The 22,389-nt window shown below is 33.8% G+C and overlaps 1 protein-coding gene across 2 annotated transcripts; it reads right to left on the minus strand.

Annotated features, from left to right (window-relative positions):
* Window positions 1–275: 275 nt before the first annotated feature.
* Window positions 276–20,725, minus strand: LOC143053414 (uncharacterized). 2 transcript variants are annotated; one of them, XM_076226214.1, is made up of 2 exons: window positions 20,604–20,725; window positions 276–2,326 (listed from the first exon to the last, which is right to left on the minus strand). In XM_076226214.1, the coding sequence occupies exons 1-2, from the start codon at window positions 20,625–20,627 to the stop codon at window positions 497–499; spliced, it is 1,854 nt and encodes a 617-aa protein (XP_076082329.1). In that variant the 5' UTR covers window positions 20,628–20,725; the 3' UTR covers window positions 276–496. The 2 variants fall into 2 exon arrangements, with proteins under 2 accessions (XP_076082329.1, XP_076082328.1); XM_076226213.1 differs by having other exon boundaries at window positions 20,514–20,644.
* Between the last annotated feature and the right edge of the window lie 1,664 nt (window positions 20,726–22,389).

The following is a 22,389-nucleotide window of genomic DNA, read 5'->3' on the forward strand; positions in this document are numbered from 1 at the left end:
ACATTTACACCTTACATCCATTCTATGTACACCAAATATAGCTTCTTAGAAACGAAATTAACCAAGAAAACTGAACATTGATCATTCAATGATCCACGAGAATGAGGGCAAGCTTATTTCACAGACAGAAACTTCATAACATAATTACAGCCTAATAATTATATAAGACATCTATATACAAAGTGCAAAGTCTTCCACCACCTTAGATCCAGCTTTTGGCGACAGAAGTTGCAAGTTCTTCACGTCTATACTGAAAATAAAATTGGCAATACATATCAAACTTATTCTCCATTTTATCATCCGACATTAACAACAAAATTTAAATTCAAAAAGCTTAATTTGATAGAATGGTTCAAAAGTTTTCACATAGAAACAACTTTCAAGCTTCCTGTCAGCCAGCGTGGTAAAACCCCACTATTGACATAAACCAGTTTTTTCTTTTCTTTCTTTTTGAAATAGGTCAACCATTAATACAGGAGGTTAATATTCCAGGGATCTATCTACCGAAATAGGTTGCATCCAGTTTGTTCTCAATCAAATGGGTATAAAATCTATACAGGAGCCTGTTCATTTGTAGTATATTCTGAATGCCATCTGAATTCCTGGTATACAAGTTAATAACTGATAGATTTTCGAAACTACACCTATTCAAAGTGTAAGGTTTGTCATCATCTCTGGCAATGATAACAACAGCATGTATGGTAACATCCCAGTCAGAAAATATCTTCTTCATCACCTCGAGAGCTCTACCCATAGTGTCCCCTCTATGAGAACGGGAACCAGTTGCCACTTGAATAAGGTACAACACAGAGTTTTGTTTATTCTTGGCCTTTTTCGTGGGAGGACAGTTTTCTTCAGTCTCAATTTGCTGATGCACAACATAATCAAATCCCATTAAAGTTTGGGATTGCGGAAAAGCAACAAAGTCGCCTATTGATGCTATATGTTGTTTCAGATATACAGCAAATAAAGCAACGTTTCTTAGATGACCTTTAAAATTTTCAGGTAAATCACTTTGGTAAGAATCTAAAGATGTATCAGGAGTCCGAAAATTTTGAGATGGCATGACCACAAATTTTAATCTATTTGTTTGAGAAATATTATGCTCGGTATCAGATTTAAGATAAACCGTTTCCGAAATTTTGATTTCTGGTAAGATGACCAGCCCTACTTTTTGCTGAGTTTCTAACAGGAGTTCTTTAAATTCTTTTCTTGCCCCTCCATTCTGAAACATAATTGCAAAGATTTCATCACCGGCTACTTTTTCAAGCATCTCTTCGAAATGAAAGGGAAGTCGTCTGCGCCAATCATTTGCTAAATAAGGTACAAGATGCCTGACCTTAATATAGAAATCTCCTTCATCAAGATCAAGTCGTAAGACTTCCAAATTAGTTTCTAAATCATTTCTGGTGACTCTGCATTTTTTCATTTCAAATATGTTCACAGCCACTTTTAAAAAACTTGCCTCGTTTTCGGTAAAGATACATTCTCCTCTGTCTGGAATATATTCCAGTAAAATTATTGTATGGAGTCCGAACTTTTCATATTCTTTACTACTACCTTTTCTTCCTGATGGATATACTTCAAAGCTTGCAATTTCATTTTGTCTGTCTAAAGTGTACTGTCTCAAAACTTCAGTAACCATAAGACCAGACCTTTTCATGAAATAATCTAGCACCGAATGATGCAATTTTGGGGTCATGATGAATCTGTCTGAAAATAAAGCATAAACTTCATCCCCAATATCTGTTAGTCTACAGTTATGATAACCAAGTGACTCCAAAGATCTTTTCCAGATTCTCAAAAAAGAGTCCTCATCCAACTGCAAATCTTTGCCAAAATCTAGTAAATAATGTGCACTTGCTGTAAAACCTGACTCAATGAATATGAAATTAATTTCTTTCTCACTGGTTAACTCCCTTATGTTGTCAAGGTAACAAGAATTGTGTCTAGTCACATGATCAATAACAACACAATGACCATCATCAAACTTTTTAGAAAATTCAGTAAATGTTTTCAACTTTTTATCCTTGGAAATTATTTTTTCTAAATCAAAATAATGAATTCCATCATCTCCTTTTTTTCTACATTCCAAAACATAGTATAGCACAGATGATGTTTTGCCTAACCCTTGAATTCCACTCACGTAATTCGTGCGTGTTATACCCCGTCTACAAGCTTGGATGTTTGTAAGAAATGTTTCATGAAATTTTGATTTTAAGAAGTATCTTCCTGATAAAAAATCAGTTCTCCTTGCAAAAAACATTGCTTCTTCGTCCTCCAATACATATTGCATGACACTTGATTCAAATGAAGTGCTCGGAATCTGAAAAACAGGAAGTAAAAAGTAATAAAGATCAATATACTGTTGACACAGTTATGTTTGGCTTAAAGCCAAACATAAAATATCTGCATAAAACTCAAACAAGAGTGCACACGCTGAAATGTCTCGCCGTCTTTGCTAAATCATTGCTATTATGTTGATAGTCCTAAATAATAATTAAAGCTTTACTTCAACTATCACATAAACTTAACATGATCCAAGAAAATGAGGTCAAGGTCATCATGGTCCATTTTCCAGCTAGGATTTTGAAAGGGCAGGGAGTCATTCATGAAAAGGGCACTTTAACATCTATTTTATCAGCAATCAAAGACGGGATTCAAAGTTATTTTGAAACTGCCTATTCTAGAGGGGGCGTGAATCAGATGTGGATACTTAAAAATTCCAAAGATCTTTTAGAGTACATACAATCTCAGACAATCTAACTCTCTTTCATCTTGTAACAGTATTAAAACATTTGACTTTTCTACTCTTTACACTAGTATTCTACATTCCAAACTAAAAGACAAATTGAAAGAGTTGGTATTGCTTTGCTTCATTAAAAAGAATGGCCAACGTAGATACAAGTATCTTGTCTTAGGGAGGGATAAATCCTACTTTGTAAAGGATCACTCTGATTCAAACAAAAAAATCTCTGAAACTGATATTATCAAGATGCTTGATTTCTAGATTGACAACATATTTGTCAATGTTTGTTACGTTCGGAGGACGTGTTTTTGAACAGACTGTCGGCATTTCAATGGGAACAAACTGTGCCCCTCTACTTGCCGACTTGTTTCTTTATTATTATGAGGCTTACTTCATGCAGGAACTTTTTAGGAAGAAAGATAAGAAGTTAGCAATATCCTTTAACTCTACTTTCCGCTATATAGATGATGTTCTTTCACTAAATAATTCAAAATTTGGTGACTATGTGGAACGCATCTATCCCATCGAGCTAGAGATAAAGGATACTACAGATACAGTTACGACGGCCTCATATCTTGACTTACATCTAGAAATTGACAATGAGGGTCGGTTGAAAACAATACTTTACGACAAAAGAGATGATTTCAGCTTTCCAATTGTGAACTTTCCATTTCTAAGTAGCAACATTCCAGCAGCACATGCATACGGGGTATACATTTCCCAATTGATACGATATTCCCGTGCTTGCTTTTCCTATCATGATTTTCTTGATAGAGGGTTGCTGCTCACAAGGAAGCTATTAAACCAAGAGTACCAAATGGTGAAGTTGAAATCATCCCTTCGTAAATTTTACGGACGCCATAACGAGTTGGTTGACCGTTATGGAATAACCGTTTCACAAATGATATCAGATATGTTCCTTACGTCGTAACTACAATCCCCTTCCCGTTCATGAATGTGACCTACCGAATTAGACTATTTACCGGATTTGCTATCACATAAGCAACACGACGGGTGCCACATGTGGAGCAGGATCTGCTTACCCTTCCGGAGCACCTGAGATCACCCCTTGTTTTTTGGTGGGGTTCGTGTTGTTTATTCTTTAGTTTTCTATGTTGTGTCATGTGTGCTGTTGTTTGTTTGTCTTTTTCATTTTTAGCAATGGCGTTGTCAGTTTGTTTTAGATTTATGAGTTTGACTGTCCCTTTGGTATCTTTCGTCCCTCTTTTAGCACGATGTTCATGATGTTTGATATTTTAAAAAGGGCATGTCAAACATTGTCTTAAATCTGAACTGCAGGGGTTTCAGCTAAGAGTTTTGATGCTAGATGAAAATCAACCTTAAATTATTATTGGTCATATCAACTAAACAAGAAATACAAGTACACCTTACAATCATTCAATACACTAAGTATAGTTGATATATAGCTTAAATTTTCTAAGAAACAGACTTAACCAAGAAAACTGAAGACTAATGAACAATGAAATTAAGGTCAAGGTCAGATGAAAGATGCCAGGCAGACATGTACAGCTTACAATTCTTCCATACAACAAATATAGTTAACATAATGCTTATAGTTTAAGAAAAACAGACCAAAACACCAAAACTTAACACTGAGCAATGAACCTTGAAAATGAGGTCATGGTCAAATAAAACCTGCCAGATTGACATGCACATTATAAAATATTTCCATACACCAAATATAGTTGATCTATTGCATATAGTGTTAGAAAAAAGACCAAATGTCAAAAACTTTACTTTGACCACTGGACCATGAAGATGTGGTCAAGGTCAGATGACATCTGCCAGCTAGACATGTACACCCTACAATCATTCCATACAACAAATGTAGTAAACCTATTGCAAACAGTATAAGAAAAACAGACCAAAACACAAAAACTTAGCTATAACCACTGAACCATGAAAATAAGGTGAAGGTCAGATGACACAGGTCTGCCAGTAAGATATGTACACCTTACAATCATTCCATACACTGAATATACTAGGCCTATTGCTTATAGCATCTGAGATATGGACTTGACCACAAAAACATAACCTTGTTCACTGAACCATTAAAATGAGGTCAAGGACAATGGACATTTGACAGACATAAACTTCGTAACTTGAGGCATCTATATACAAAGTTTGGAGCATCCATTCCAGGTCTTCAACTTTCTAAAATATTAACTTTAAACATGTAAAGAAGTTAGCTAACGCTACCGCCGCCGGATCACTATTACTATGTCGAGCTTAGGCTCGACAAAAAAGCAGTCTGAACTTAAGGACAGCAACACTGGACCATGATCATCATCTAGTGGGGGACCTTTGAATGGTTGACACATTGAGATGTACAGGCATCTCAGTTATAAACTCTATCGAAAATATTGGTGTTTATTGTAAGAAGATCCTGTTAATCTACATTGTAACTTAAGCAGAAAATTAAAGAATCTTAGTGAGCGCGCTCACATACCCCACGTCCCAACATTGTCACTGGAGGAATAAAATAACTGTAAGAAAAAAAAAATGTATAAGAAAAAACATTGAATCATAATTTCCTGTCGATATACACATCTACATACATGTAGTATGTCCTTATTATAGATCTATAATTAGTTTCATGAAATTCTGTTGTTGTGTGGTTTCAGAGGAGTTGCGATGACAAACTGTTTCAGTAGTATATCATGTATATTAGAGCAAGTAAGTTCAAAGGGCGTAACTCCTAGAAAAAAAATTGAAACGTAATTTTCTGTCGATATGCACATCTGCATAGTATATCCGTATTTTCTAACTAGAGGCTCTCAAGAGCCTGTGTCGCTCACCTTGGTCTATGTAGATATAGGAAGATGTGGTGTGACTGCCAATGAGACAACTCTCCATCCAAATAACAATTTATAAAAGTTAACCATTGTAGGTCAATGTACGGCCTTCAACGCGGAGCCTTGTCTCACACCGAACAAAAAGCTTTAAAGGGCCCCCAAATTACTAGACAAAAGTGTAAAACCATTCAAACGGGAAAACCAACGGTCTAATCTCACAGGCACTTGTCTCAGAAATTTTTTTTCCTATACACCTCAATATATTAAGGTATATAGGAAAAAAAATTCTGAGACAAGTGCCTGTGTCTAATCTATATAAAAAACGAGAAACGAGAAACACGTATGAATTACATAAACAAACGACAACTACTGTAGATCAGATTCCTGACTAAGGACAAATGCAAACAATTGAAGCGGGATAAAACGTTTTAATGGTACCAAACCTTCTCCCTTTTTTTGAAACAATAGCATAACATCACAACATAGAAAACCACACGATAAAGTATCAATTGGAAGGCTTAACTCAATCAAAAAACGTAAATTAACACACTATGACCGAATAAATTTGATCTGCAATACCTGAATGCAAATACACAGTTAAAATAAAATATTAGGGACAAACATTCAAGGCCAAAAAGCAAACAAACAAGTATATTAAACAAAAGACACAGATGGATTAATGACAAAATCCTATTTTGGTGATGGTGATGTGTTTGTAGATCTTACTTTACTGAACATTTTGCTACTTACAATTATCTCTATCTATATTGAACTTAGCCCATTGGTTACAGAGGAAAATATTTTGTTGAAATTTACAAAAAAATTTAAAAATTGACTGTAATGGGCAATTACTCCTTAACGGGTCATTTTTGGTCATGTTGACTTATTTGTAGATCTTACTTTGCTGAACATTATTGCTGTTTACAGTTTATCTCTATCTATAATAATATTCAAGATAATAAGCAAAAACTGCAAAATTTCCTTAAAATTACTAATTCAGGGGCAGCAACCCAACAACAGGTTGTCTGTTTTATCTGAAAATTTTACGGCAGATAGATCTCCACCTGTTAAACAATTTTTCTCATGTGAGATTTGCTCTAAATACTTTGGTTTCAGAGATATAAGCCAAAATCTACATTTCGCCCCTATGTACTATATTTAGCCATGGCGGCCATCTTGGTTGGTTGGCAAGGTCACTGGACACATTTTTTTAATTTAAATACCCAAATGATGATTGTGGCCAAGTTTGGTTAAATTTGGTCCAGTAGTTTCAGAGGAGAAGATTTTTTAAACGAATACTAAAATATTAGAAAATTGGTTAAAAATTGACTATAAAGGGCAATAACTCCTTAATGGGTCAACTAACAATTTTGGTCATTTAACTTATTTGTAGATCTTACTTTACTGAACATTTTGCTACTTACAATTATCTCTATCTATATTGAACTTGGCCCATTGGTTACAGAGGAAAATATTTTGTTGAAATTTACAAAAAATTTTAAAAATTGACTGTAATGGGCAACGACTCCTTAACGGGTCATTTTTGGTCATGTTGACTTATTTGTAGATCTTACTTTGCTGAACATTATTGCTGTTTACAGTTTATCTCTATCTATAATAATATTCAAGATAATAACCAAAAACGGAAAAATTTCCTTTAAAATTACTAATTCAGGGGAGCCACCGAACAACCTGTTGTCCGATTCATCTGAAAATTTCGGGGCAGATAGATCTAAACTTAAACATTTAAACCCCATGTCGAATTTGCTCTAAATGCTTTGGTTTCGAAGTTATAAGCCAAAATATACATTTCACCCCCTATGTTCTATTTTTAGCCATGGCAGCCATCTTGGTTGGTTGGCCCGGTCACTGCACACATTTTTTAAACTAGATACCCCAATGATGAGTGTGGCCAAGTATGGTTAAATTTTGCCTAGTAGTTTCAGAGGAGAAGATTCTTGTAAAAGATTACAAAAATTTACGAAAAATTGGTAAAAATTGACTATATTATCATACATGATAAGGGGCAATAACTCCTTAAGGGGTCAACTGACCATTTTGGTCATGTTGACTTATTTGTAGATCTTTCTTTGCTGAACATTATTGCTGTTTACAGTTTATCTCTATCTATAATAATATTCAAGATAATAACCAAAAACTGCAAAATTTCCTTAAAATTGCCAATTCATGGGCAGCAACCCAACAACCAGGTGTCTGATTCGTCTGAAAATTTCAGGGCAGATAGATCCTGACTTGATATACTATTCAACCACCTGTCATATTTGCTCTAAATGCTTAGGTTTCAGAGTTATAAGCCAAACTCTACATTTTAACCCCATGTTCTATTTTTAGCAATGGCAGCCATCTTGGTTGGCAGGCTGGGTCATTGGACACATTTTTATAACAAGATACCCCAATGATGATTGTGGCCAAGTATGGTTAAATTTGGCCCAGTAGTTTCAGAGGAGAATATTTTTGGAAAAGTTAACGACGGATGACGGACGCCAAGTGATGAGAAAAGCTCACTTGGCCTTGTAGGCCAGGTGAGCTAAAAAAAATCATGAAATTCTGTTGTGTGGTTTGAGAAGAGTTGCGATGACAAGCATGACAAGAAACAGGACTGACGGACTGACAAGTCAAAAACATGCACCCAACCATATTAATATACCTCTTCTGATAAAAAAAATACTTTTTCACAAAATTATTGGATGCAAACCGCTGAATATTTAGAATATCTTTTAATAGATTACCTACCACATCAAAAGCTGTGAGGGCGCTACAAGTAATTATCTTTGATTGTTAATAAGATAGTATCAAACATGTTTAAGTATATGGTTTGTGTTGATAGCAATTGTCATGATTGTTCATTTCAAAATTTCACTTTCGGTGCTTTGCTTTTATGCCAATTGGCAAGTGTTAAGTGTACAAAAAAACTAGGTATTATAATTAGAACATGAATTTTACCATAAAATTGAGAAAGGAAATGGGGAATGTGTCAAAGCGACAACAACCCGACCATAGAGCAGACAACAGTCAAAGGCCACCAATGGGTCTTCAATGTAGCGAGAAACTCATGTATTTTTAAAAATGATTTTAAAGAAGAAACGTATTTTGAATAAGTTTGATATTCATAACAAATAATAAGTTTCTTTATCGAATATTTTGTGACTTATTTTTGTCTAAACTCGATATATTTCTTTGTTATAAAAAAACATTATGTAGCTTTATTAACCCTAAGTTTTTTAAGACTCAAAGCAAAGTATATACCATTGCCAAACTCACAATTCATTAGAAAATCTCTTCCCCAATTAACGGGACATACACTGAAATATGTTCCACTGGTCTTCATTCAATCAACGATGCACTCATAAATGCATAACTTAAACCAGGTGCTACGCAGGGCATAGCTTTATACGACCGCAGAGGTCGAACTCTAAACAAATTTTTGACATAATATGGGTTTCTGACACAAAACAAATGTCAAAATCTATTTTCCCCCTTTTTTGCCCCCAATTTCAAAACATTTTGAGCAATAACCTCCCCCCCCCCCCCTTACACACACACACAAAGTCAATACTAACCATCCCTTCATGGTATGGAAACTTGACGTATAATTTCAGAGAGATTCATACACTAAAACACAAGTTATTGTTTGAAAACTACAAAAATGCTTATTTGGGATCCCCTTTTTGGCCCTTTATTCCTACACTATTGGGACCATTACCCCAAAAATCAATCCCAACCTTCCTTTATTGGTATTGAACCTTCTGGTAAAAATTTATAGAGATCCATTCACTAACACTAAAAATTTTGTCCGGACACTATTTAAATGGGTCATTTTCAAAAAATGTTGAATTTTCAGTAATTTAACCCATGCTAAAATTTTTATTTCTAATGGAAATTTCAGTTGTAATGGTTTAAATGAAAGCTTGTCGGATTTATGATTCCGAATATTGATAATAAACACAATTTACATCTATTTTGATAAGATTAAAATAAATTTAAGTCCGACTTTGGGGGTATATGTGTGCGTAGTGTCAGAAAAACACATATCCAATGATTTTTTCTAATTTTCTGATCGCCTTGATATCTGACTGCAAATGGTACTTTTTAAGAACGTTAATTATTACTCTAATGAAAAATCATAGCTTCTTTATCATTATATGTAACATTTTATCTACAAACTAAATTCAATCAGCGTACAGGAAGTTCATGTCCATCCTGTTACCGCTACTTGAAACTGCTGTAAAATTGTTCTCCCTATGAATATTGAATCAGTCAATGTTGATTTCAAAATTGCAAAGTTACCTTTACATTTAAAACCCCACGTTACAGTGAATAGAAATTTTAAGACATTTAGTGAAAAAAATAGAGGGTACTTTTTTTCATGTCTATGCTGTTACCAAGGATTTGTATATTTAGTCTCACTATACAAATCCTTGCTGTTACCAACAATTTTGATTAATTACATCAACAGTATACTTGTAAAAAGTGCAATAATGTGTAGGAAACCAAATTCACAGCAGAAAACCATAATAACTTCATCAAAGGGAGTAGTTATTTCACAACAGCATTTAAAAATGAAGAAATTTGTCTATCCTGTTACTATGGTTGCTATGGTTACACTGTAACAGGAAAGACAATTGTAGACAGAAACGTTGTTAAAATTTTTATCTTAACATATAGTTGCAAAAAAAATGAAAAATTTCTTTGTTTGAACTCATCTTAAAGTTATAACGTCTAATTCAGGTGCAAGTGCAATACTGATATCGGTAACAGGATAGACAAAAAGGTAACAGGATAGACTTTTATATAGTGATATATCATAAACGTACGTTCCTGTTACCAATGAAATAAAGAGAAAAGTAAACTCTCTTATGTCTCGAGGGATTTATTTGATGTTGGGTTTATTTGAAAGAGAGAAAAAAAGGCCGAACAATATAAATTGCTATCTTAGACTTGCATTACTGGTGGTTATTTTTACAACCTTTGAAAACCAATTTTTAGATGACCAATGCATTTTAAGGGAGACATAAGTTTGGACCCCCTCCTTTATCCTGGGTTAGGAACCCTCATTTCATTTTGATAATTTGCAGTACTTTAAAGACACTAAAGATTACAAGAGGCTGATCCAGGCATTTTTGAAATATAGTTTTCCTAAGTGTGAACAAATCTTATGTAAAGCAGTGTACAGGTAAATAAACAAGATGTATAGATGTGAACAAATTTAATGTGAAACCAGTGTACTTTACATTAAACTTATTGTAAACATGTGTACTGTACATGGCTTTTGGTGTGAACACGGCCTTAGTCTAGTGATTTATTTGTACTACATAAATACATGTAGGTCAAAGAAAGACAACTCTTTCTTCCCAATATTTCTGGACACAATGTTACTAAGTTACTTGAATCGGTGATTTGAAAATTACTCATTTAACATGTTTAAGTACAAATGTAAGTCCCCTGACTGTATACATGTATAAACTAGAGGCTCTAAAGAGCCTGTGTCGCTCACCTTGGTCTATGTGAATATTAAAGGAAGCAGATGGATTCATGACAAAATTGTGTTTTGGTGATGGTGATGTGTTTGTACATCTTACTTTACTGAACATTCTTGCTGCTTAAAATTATCTCTATCTATAATGAACTTGGCCCATTAGTTTCAGTGGAAAATGTTAGTAAAAATTTACAAATTTTATGAAAATTGTTAAAAATTGACTATAAAGAACAATAACTCCAAAGGGGGTCAATTGACCATTTCGGTCATGTTGACTTATTTGTAAATCTTACTTTGCTGAACATTATTGTTGTTTACAGTTTATCTCTATCAATAATAATATTCAAGATAATGACCAAAAACAGCAAAATTTCCTTAAAACTAACAATTCAGGGTCAACAACCCAACAACGGGTTGTCCGATTCATCTAAAAATTTCTGAGCAGATAAATGTTGACCTGATAAACAATTTTACCCCATGTCAGATTTGCTCTAAATGCTTTGGGTTTTGAGTTATAAGCCAAAAACTGCATTTTACCCCATGTTCTATTTGTAGCCATAGCGGCCATCTTGGTTGGATGGCCGGGTCACCAGACACATTTTTCAAACTACTAACCCCAAAGATGATTGTGGCCAAGTTTGGATTAATTTGGCCAAGTAGTTTCAGAGGAGAAGATTTTTGTAAAAGATTACTAATATTTACGAAAAATGGTTAAAAATTGACTATAAAGGGCAATAACTCCTAAAGGGGTCAACTGACCATTTCAGTCATGTTGACTTATTTGTAAATCTTACTTTGCTGAACATTATTGCTGTTTACTGTTTATCTCTATCTATAATAATATTCAAGATAATAACCAAAAAGAGCAAAATTTCCTTAAAATTACTAATTCAGGGGCAGCAACCCAACAACGGGTTATCCGATTCATCTGAAAATTTCAGGGCAGATAGATCTTCACCTGTTTAACAATTCTACCCCCATGTCAGATTTGCTCTAAATGCTTTGGTTTTTGAGTTATAAGCCAAAAACTGAATTTTACCCCTATGTTCTATTTTTAGCCATGGCGGCCATCTTGGTTGGTTGGCGGGGTCATGCCACACATTTTTAAAACTAGATACCCCAATGATGATTGTGGCCAAGTTTGGTTTAATTTGGCCAAGTAGTTTCAGAGGAGAAGATTTTGGTAAAAGTTAACGACGACGGACGACGGACGACAGACTACGGACGCCGGAAGCAAAGTGATGGGAAAAGCTCACTTGGCCCTTCGGGCCAGGTGAGCTAAAAAAAGAGATTTGGTATGATTGCCAATGCCGCAGAGTTTGCGAAATCTTTTTTCCCCTCTGGTGGTCCTTGAAGAAAATCTGCTGGTCCTTACTATTAATTCTATTGAAAAATACTAAAATTGTGTCAGTCCTATTCAAAATGTTGGTGGTGAAATCCTGAGGACTGACACTTTTCGCGAACTCTGATTCAATGGGACAATCATCCACTAAAGTTCAAATGAAGAATATGAATAACTTATTCATTGTTATACATTTATAGGCAACCATATAAAAGCTTTCAAAAATTAATAAAAAATTAAAAAAAATAATGTATTGAAAGTCAGTATAGTCGACTAGACATGCTAGAAGCAGCCCTGATGTGAAAAATATGAATCAAGGGACTGTTTGTGTCCCAATTGACAATGTCTATCTTGACATCTAGCTCAAACATTTGAAGACTATATACATGTAGTTACATGTACCAGTGTAAAATGGTACAAGTGTAGTTTAATTTTTTTGACCAAAAATGAAATATAAAACGTTGAGGTGCAAATGAAAAATTGGATTTTGTAAAAATTTATGTCTGTCTAAGGCAAAAGATATTGTAAAAAAGATCCCATAAACTTACTTTTTTTCTCTAGATTCCATGTACAATGTATGTTAAAATGGCATACACAATCATGTTATCTGTCCATTTCAGGCTTGGTTCAACATTTCATATAATATAATTAACCAGTCAAGTCCTTACAAGAGGGTGGTAATGGCGGTACCTTCATGATGAATAACAGAAAAAAGTCTTAACAAATGACGTTAACAGTAATTTTTAGTGCATGACGATAAAATGTACGCTTTCTTTTAGACAATAAAAGAATCGATTGAATTTGACGAACATCACGAATGACATAAAATTATTTCCAAAAATAACGTTGACTATAATTAATTGAGACCTCTGACGAATCATGATAAGAATATTTTGATGAATCACGGTAAAATTTAAACCAATTTAACACTAACGGTAGCCGAAAATGACCGTTTGACGCCTGACGGTAAAGGGCATTACTACCCTCTTACAATACAACTGGTTTGGAAATTCTGATGTGTGATAACTGAGTAATATATAAACATGATAAACATGATAAACATGATAAATGGGTTATGATTTGCCACAAAATATGTTTCAAGCGTCAAGAATTTCACATTATCTTCAAAGTATGAATTGGGATGAATCAAAATTCACAGCAGCACATCTGTATCTCAAATCAAATGTTAAACACCCTACAACCTTCCTCTTTTCCCTGATTAGATTAAAGGTCTATAGTATGTTGTATAGTAGTCAATGGTAGTCTTAGACCAGTCAATGTCAAGTACTAACCATGCTAACTGATACATTTTGTAATGTAGTCTTTTGTCAATTTATGATGTCATTTTCCTTTTGTACCTAATGTTAAAATTGGTATCAAAATCACTTTTTTAAAACTTAAATTCACTGTGCATGTTTCCAGGTTTCTGTGAGTTTGTTTATTCCAATTTGGCTAGATATTACATTGTACGTATGTTCCATAGGGGAAAGGTTGAGGAGTTTAACACCCCTAATTTTTTTAGACTGTCCCCTGGCTTTATTGGTCTGGTATGTTTTGTTTTTTTTTCAATTTTGGATCATTTATATGTGCGGAAAGTAGTGTGATGTATCTATTTTTGCTTAGCTGGTATACATTAATGGCACTGACTATGGTTACATGGAAATGTAACAATGAAAAAAAAATAAAAATGTTACGTTGGAGACTAATTGCTGGAATGTGGGGTTGGGTAATGATCCGATTAATTACGAATGTAACAATAATATTGTGTCTACAGTTACATTGTGTTATTGTTACATAAATCTGAGACTAATCTCAGCATAATTGCACTTCAATCATGTCAATGTACGCTTAGATTTATTATGTTTATTAAAATAGTTTTTTGCTTATTTTTTTTTCGCCAATAAGAATGTAATTACAATCACAAACTATCTGGACTCTGAGATAAATGAAACACTGTTTCCACCAGTTTCAACTTTCCGGCAAATGTCAACATCAATATATCATGTATATTGACAGAAAGTTTCCTTAACTTACAATGACTTAAATAGTGCAGTATGGAATAGTACAGTATGCAATACAGATGTGCATATTGCTACATCCATTTTTGACATCACAAGTTTATGATGGCTCCTCAGAGTAGTTTCATGTCAACGTATATTTGTTCCATCTTACAGAAGTTCCAGTGGAAACTTTGTTATAAACAATATGTCATAATACCTGTACCTGATGGAACAAATATTCTATACTATTTATTCCATTAGGACCATCTACTGTAATATTTATTCCTGTGGAAATAATATTCCAGAATATTTTTTCCATTTGGAACTTATATTATGAAGGAACTTCTTCTATTCCGTGACAGTTTCACCAAAATGTGTCAGACTAAAACATGCTTCTTCCAAAACAACATACTGGATTTGTAGTAACTGTCATTGTAAACAAAAACTGTATGCAATATTGTAAAATTCAAATGAAAGTTTCAAAGTTGTTCCAGCGTACATTGTACATGTATTGCATTAACATGATTAATGTAACAATAACGCAATGTCACAGCATGTAGACAAAATTGATATTGTTACATTAGTAATTAATAAAACTAACGGTACCAATTTTTCTTGCACCAGATGCGCATTTCGACAATACATGTCTCTTCAGTGATGCTCGTGGCCAAAATATTTGAAATCCAAAGCTTATATAAAAGATGAAGAGCTATAATCCAAAAGGTCCAAAAAGTATAGCCAATTAAGGTTCATCATAACCTTTTGGCTAAAATGGTCGTATTTAACACCACAAATTTTACTCTGAGCATGCTGAGTACAGAAAAACCTGTGCACCTGCGAAAGTTATAAGGCAGTCAGTGAGGCATGGCTGGACCTAGATAATTAAATTTTAAATGCATTTTATGGTTCAGAAAATTATAAACTTTTCTGGTTTTTGCTACTCATTTTTTTTTCATTCCTGCAGGAGGTGCAAAAATTAACAAAGTTGGGAAAACGTTTGAGAAGATCCCCTCATATAATCGATGTTGTGAGTAGTATTGATTTCAATGGACAATAGATGGACAATAGACACCAGTAAACAATAGGTGATTTAAACTGTGTCACTGAGTGGGCCGTATCAAATGAAACTCGTGTGTTTGTTTATATTGCTGTCTTCTGCAGACTGGAAAAAAATGCACGTCAAAATCCAGGTGAGTCATTGATTTTCTGAAACATAGACTTCCTATAACTTTTATATACCTAGGTCCAGCCATGCCTTAAAAATTTCCTAGATGCTTCAGTTTGTCTGCACGCATAGTAAATTTTTGGGAGTAAAAACGGCCATATTTTTCAATTCCTTCAGATGAACAGTAATCAGTTCCTGAGATTACTATACTATATTATAGTAATCTCAGTCAGTTCCTACGGGAGGGTCTAAAACGCGGAAATGGAAAACACGGAAATGAAAAATGAGTGTATTATAACTAATATCTTTGGAACCGCTAAAGCTAAATTAATAAATAAAACTGATTTTGAAGCTAATATAATAGTCTATAAGATAAAATTTAAAAAATATATATTTGAAAATGCTTTTTTACCGAAAAGTTGACCGGAAGGCTTTCTTAGTGCGACTCTGGCAACACATTTTTGAACATTAAAACTTAAATTCACGAAAAACCATATAACCCGGTCAAAGTCTGTAAATTGACTCTTAAAGATATTTAAATGACAAATAATATGATATAAAGAAAAAAATAAATATATTACTATAAAAGGACAAAAAGTTGACCGGAAGAACCCCTTGTACACAAATATTGAAATGAAATTTTCAACTTTGAATTAAAATTCACAAAAATATAAAAAGCCCGGTCAAAGTCTGTAAATTGACTCTTATAGACATTTAAATGACAAATAATATGATATAAAGAAAAAAATAAATGTATTACTATAAAAGGGCAAAAAGTTGACCGGAAGACCCCCTTGTACACAAATATTGAAGTGAAATTTTCAACTTTGAATTAAAATTCACAAAAATTTAAAAAGCCCGGTCAAAGTCTGTAAATTGACTCTTAAAGACATGTAAATGACAAATAATATGATATAAAGAAAAAATAAATGTATTACTAAAAAAGGGCAAAAAGTTGACCGGAAGTCACCCTTGTATACAAATGATGAAATTTTCACTTTGATACTAAAATTCACAAAAATATCTAAAACCCGGTCAAAATCCTGAAAATGATTCTGAAAGACAATTCATTGACAAATAAAATGATATAGAAATATAAATACAAACCTCAAATTAGCAAAAAAAATGTTTCCCGGAAGCCTATCTTGTGTGTAAAATAATAAATAAAAAATTCAACTTCAAACTAAAATTTACGTAAAAATACATAAAGGTGACTGAACTTATGCTAGAATTTATAAAAAAAAAGTAGATAATAAGTAATATGTAATAAAATTAATGAGCAAAACATTCAAATAAGATAGGAAAGTCTAGACCGACATTCTCTTTAATGCTTTTGAATCTATCCCTTAATATTAAATTTTATAAAGATTTTCAACCGTATACACTATATCATATAAGGTAATGATTATTAATTATTCTATTTTATTTATGTTTGATTGCATTATTAAAGTATGTATTATTATATTAATTGATTTATAATTAGTTTTTTTTCGCTCGCATCATAGTATGTAAGGAATGTCGGCGTGTGGACTAATTATGTTGTCGCAAGTGAGCACGTGTCACCTTTACTGAATATCGGCATGTTGATATCAGTGTCACGTACCGGGGGTACGCAACTGCGTTAATCTGGGTTTCGTACCAGAGTCGTTTCTCTGGATACAGTCAAGGCTCAAGAATTGGTAGCGTTATTTTATCAACTGAATATTCGGATTCTCTTTATATTGATGCTGGGCGTCAAAATTAAGTGGGCTTCGGGTATCAGACGATAAATGCCAAGGATGATAATTATAATGACATCCCGGTTTATATTGCTTTATTTAATATCTTGATATACTTTTGCTTGGCCAGTGCTTTCTAAAAGCAACGAAGTATTAATATACTGAGCCAGTGCTTTACTTGTAGCCTATTTCTAGTGTTCAGTCTATTTCATCAGTCCCTATTTCTAGTGTTCAGCCTATTTCATCAGTCCCTATTTCTAGTGTTCAGTCTATTTCATCAGTCCCTATTTCTAGTGTTCAGTCTATTTCACCTTCCTCTTAACCACAACGTGGGGGCGGTATTTTACCTTATTTGACTGGTGTTAAAGTAATGTTTGAAAATGAAAAGGTCATAGATATACTTCAGAATCCTATTAAAGAAAAAATTGGTTGTCTTCCTCCTGTAAAACCTAATGGTGGTGATATATACCTCATTCAGTCAAAACATCCCAATGACTGGAAATGCGACCCGTACACCTGGATTAATGAAAGTAAATATGTTTTTGAAATTGAAGGTGTAAAATTAAACAAATGTTACTTTAGACTAAGATTGCCTGGTTTTGAAGCAAAAATTGGTCGAAAGCGACCTCGTTCTACATCAGATTTTAAACGTATAGCTTATTGGTTAGACAGTAATCCAAATTTGGTTCTCATTCACTATATTCACCTTATTCTGGAATAACAAACAATCTTTCCGAAAGTATGAATGCCGTTTTAAAAAGAGAAAATGATTGGAAAGAGCTACCAGTAGATTTGCTGGCTTTGGGTTTTTATTACATACAAAATTTTGAGAATTATGAAATTTTACGTGGACGTTCTGGTTTTAATAGGAAATTATCATTTGAAAAAAGAGTTTAGTAGAGCATTTATTCCACCATCAGATGTTATTTTTCCAAAAAGAATTGTAAGTCCTGATGAAGTTATTGAATATTTAAAAAACGACAAGCCACTTTTTCAGTCTAATTCTTTCCAATCTGACACTGATCCTTTAGGCAATTTAAATTCACAGGAAATCATAAAACAAACAAACTCTGATGAGAACACTAGTACTAATCAGGTCAAATTAGAAAATAATGAGGTAATAGTTAATCAACAACCTGTCATACAATACCCGACTGATAGCAGTCAACAAAGTTTGGCACGGTTTATTGTTGACAATCATTTAATTACTTTGGTTCCACAACAAGGTGCGTTTATTGTAAATGGCAGGAAAGGAAAATACTGTGTAACTCTTTTTCCAAAAGAAACATGTCAATGTGAATGATCATCTACTTGTTTTCATATTTTGGCTGCAAAAATGAGTATAGGGTTACAGTCAACACAAACAAATAACGTCGTTAGTTTAAGGGCACTTTCAAAAAATAGCAAGAAAAAAATTGACAAAAAAACAGGAAGAAAACAACCAAGAACAAATGATTCTGGAATTGAATTCGAACCTGCGCCAGATTCACAATTTTCTATAAATACTCCTTTAAAGCAAAAATTGATGACAACACCTTCAACGAATGGTAGCATAAAACCTAATAAAACGCCTAAAATATCAACCGAATTTTCAACTCCTAAATCGAAAAAAAAAACTTGAACTAAGTGTAATCGAAGAAGATGCGGGAGAAACACATATTATAGATGAGCAAAAAAATTCGACCGAAATTAATAAATCACTCCCTGTAAAAAAAAAAGATAGACGATATCAACTTAGATGAAATGGAAACCCCCACTAAAAAAACAAAAACTCTATCAGATCTCCCTTGGATAGGGTATTGCAGTCAACAGCACAAACAAAATATTTTAAATAATAAGTATCTTTGTTCTGATATCATTATTTCAACACAAAATCTTCTGAAATTTGAGTTTCCAGAAATAAATGGGTTCCAGGAAACAACTTTAGCGCCTGTTAAGGTAAATGGGTAAGTGAAACAGGTTTTCAATCACAAGAGTCACCAAGTGTACAAATACACCATAATGGTAATGATCATTGGGTTTTGCCTCTTCAAACTAGAGATGGAAACATTATATATCTTCTAGACAGCTTATCACTAAATTTAACAACTTCATATATCTAAATGGAACATATGAAATATCAGAAATAATAAGTATGTTGATACTATTGAAATAAAATTATATGTAATAGAAATAGCAAGTTCAAAGTTGAAAATTTCACTTCAATATTTATATACAAGGATGAGTTCCGGTCAACTTTTTGCCCTTTTATAGTAAAATATTTATTTTTGTCTTTATATCATATTATTTGTCATTTAAATGTCTTTAAGAGTCAATTGACAGACTTTGACCGGGCTTTTTATATTTTTGTGAATTTTAATTCAAAGTTGAAAATTTCACTTCAATATTTGTGTACAAGGGGTTCTTCCGGTCAACTTTTCCCCCTTTTATAGTAATACATTTATTTTTTTCTTTATATCATATTATTTGTCATTTAAATGTCTATAAGAGTCAATTTACAGACTTTGACCGGGCTTTTTATATTTTTGTGAATTTTAATTCAAAGTTGAAAATTTCATTTCAATATTTGTGTACAAGGGGTTCTTCCGGTCAACTTTTTGTCCTTTTATAGTAATATATTTATTTTTTTCTTTATATCATATTATTTGTCATTTAAATATCTTTAAGAGTCAATTTACAGACTTTGACCGGGTTATATGGTTTTTCGTGAATTTAAGTTTTAATGTTCAAAAATGTGTTGCCAGAGTCGCACTGAGAAAGCCTTCCGGTCAACTTTTCGGTAAAAAAGCATATTCAAATATATATTTTTTAAATTTTATCTTATAGACTATTATATTAGCTTTCAAAATCAGTTTTATTTATTAATTTAGCTTTAGCGGTTCCAAAGATATTAGTTATAATACACTCATTTTTCATTTCCGCGTTTTCCATTTCCGCGTTTTAGACCTTCCCAGTTCCTACCAAACCCTGCATTCCGACAATTAGTCTCCAATGTAACAATAATATTTTTTATTATTGTTACATTTTCATGTAACCGTAGCCAGTGCCTACATTAATAGTGGCCAGCTGAGTCCCGCCTCTGTGTGCTGGATTTTCTCGCAGTGTACTTTTTTGGTGGCCTTTTATAGCCAGTATCTGGAACTATCTGGAACTATTTAATACAAATAACACTGCGGTAACTGTAAACATACATGTTATAGCCACAGGCACAGTACTTGTTTCTAACCTTTAGGAGGTCGACTATCCATATGCAGCAATTCCAGGGCATCTTTCATTTGTATGGTAGATGCTTACCGATTAACAATTTCATACTCACCAAGTCTGCCATTTCGCAAGACATTGATTAAGAATGTCTTTTCAAAACTGCGCAAAGTTGGAGGGGCGTATTAGTAAAGGGGAAAGCAATGATAAAGATCCTCTTAAAATCCATTCTGTTCTGTGCAGGTAATTTACTCCGTTAAATATCGGAGCACTCCCACTTGGGATATATGGTTTTAAAATATTTACAGATATTTACAGTGTGGTGGGGTGCTTAAGTTTAAAAACAAAACTTTATATACGGGTAAAACTGTGAACTCCTGCCAAGGTCTTAGCATATAATTAGATGTAAGCAGCTAATCTAGTCGTAGATGGAGGCAGTTAGCTTGGCATTCCATGCAGACTGCTTGGTCCATCTTTCCTGTTTTGTATATATGCATTATTCAGAAAAAGGGAGAGGGTTAGGTACCATTAAAACGTTTTATCCCGCTGCAAATGTTCGCACCTGTCCTAAGTCAGGAATCTGATGTACAGTAGTTGTCGTTTGTTTATGTAATTTATACGTGTTTCTCGTTTCTCGTTTTTAATGTAGATTAGACCGTTGGTTTTCCCGTTTGAATGGTGTTACACTAGTAATTTTGGGCCCCTTTATAGCTTGTTGTTCGGTGTGAGCCAAGGCTCCGTGTTGAAGGCCGTACATTGACCTATATGATGGTTTACTTTTATAAATTGTTATTTGGATGGAGAGTTGTCTCATTGGCACTCACACCACATTTTCCTATATCTATAATGTTAGTTTGTATAGCTGGATCCGGGGGGGGGGGGGGGGGGTGCTACTGACTATTCTTTCGGGTATAACTGTGCCGACAGCACTTGCCAAATCATACCCTGTTCTAACCAGTTAACATTGAAAAACATACCCTGTTCTAAACAGAAATGTTGAAAAACATACCCCGTTCTATACCCGCTCACTATACAAATCCTTGCTACAATTGACCAAGGATTAAGAATAAAGCAAAACAAAAGATTTCTGATTAACTCTTTTTGCTCCTATAAACAGTTAAATAAGTGATCCTGTTCTAGACAAATACTTTGTTTAAAAAAAGACCCTGTTTTCACCAGCAGGGCATAAAAAAGCGACCCTGTTCTAACCAGCAAGGACATGAAAAGGGACCCTGTTCTAACCAGCAGGGCATGAAAAAGGGACCCTGTTTTGCGGCACACTCATACCACTAAAAATATAGGAATTAACTCCCCCCCCCCCACCCCCGGGAGCTGGATAACATGACAATGTTGTTGTTTAAATGTAAATTCACTTTGTCGAGGGTCTTGAAGAGCAGTACTTGGGTGTTTCAGCAGTTTCACTTCAGCATCTTCTTCATGTATCATCGTGTTTGTATTTTGGTGCGTTTCTTATGCATTTTGTGACAGAAATTTTGAGATTGTTTTTCTATTTCTATCAGGTCATTTGCTTTTAGGTGGGATAGGCTAGTTGTTGATAGCCTCGAGCAGTCCATTATAAATTGAAGCACATCCTCCTCTTTATAATGAGCTTTATCATTTCCCCCTTTCAACTCGGTCAAAGATAGAAGTTTGTTCATCTGTTTTAGTCGACCACTCCCCAGAGACTCACATTCCAGCAGAAATTGCTTAATATCCTCTTCAGTTTTGGTACATAGCTCACATATTCCAGATATTTGCAATTGATTTTTGCTAAATTTTGCTTTAGTTGTTTGTAGCATGTAGGTTCCAGTTATTAGCCGCCTACCTTTCAATTCTGCTTTTCGAATGTCATTCTGATTGTTTCTGGTAGCTTTCCAGATATTATGTGGGTTTTCAGTAAG

Source organism: Mytilus galloprovincialis, chromosome 12, assembly GCF_965363235.1.
Source record: "Mytilus galloprovincialis chromosome 12, xbMytGall1.hap1.1, whole genome shotgun sequence".
NCBI lineage: Eukaryota > Metazoa > Mollusca > Bivalvia > Mytilida > Mytilidae > Mytilus > Mytilus galloprovincialis.

Bases quoted from the DNA above. Each gene is read 5' to 3' on its own strand.
- LOC143053414 (XM_076226213.1), bottom strand. From the start codon at position 20,555: ATGCCCTGGAATTGCTGCATATGGATAGTCGACCTCCTAAAG. The intron at 2,327-20,513 runs GTTAGAAACAAG...CCTGTTTTTCAG, and splicing joins GGATAGTCGACCTCCTAAAG to ATTCCGAGCACTTCATTTGA.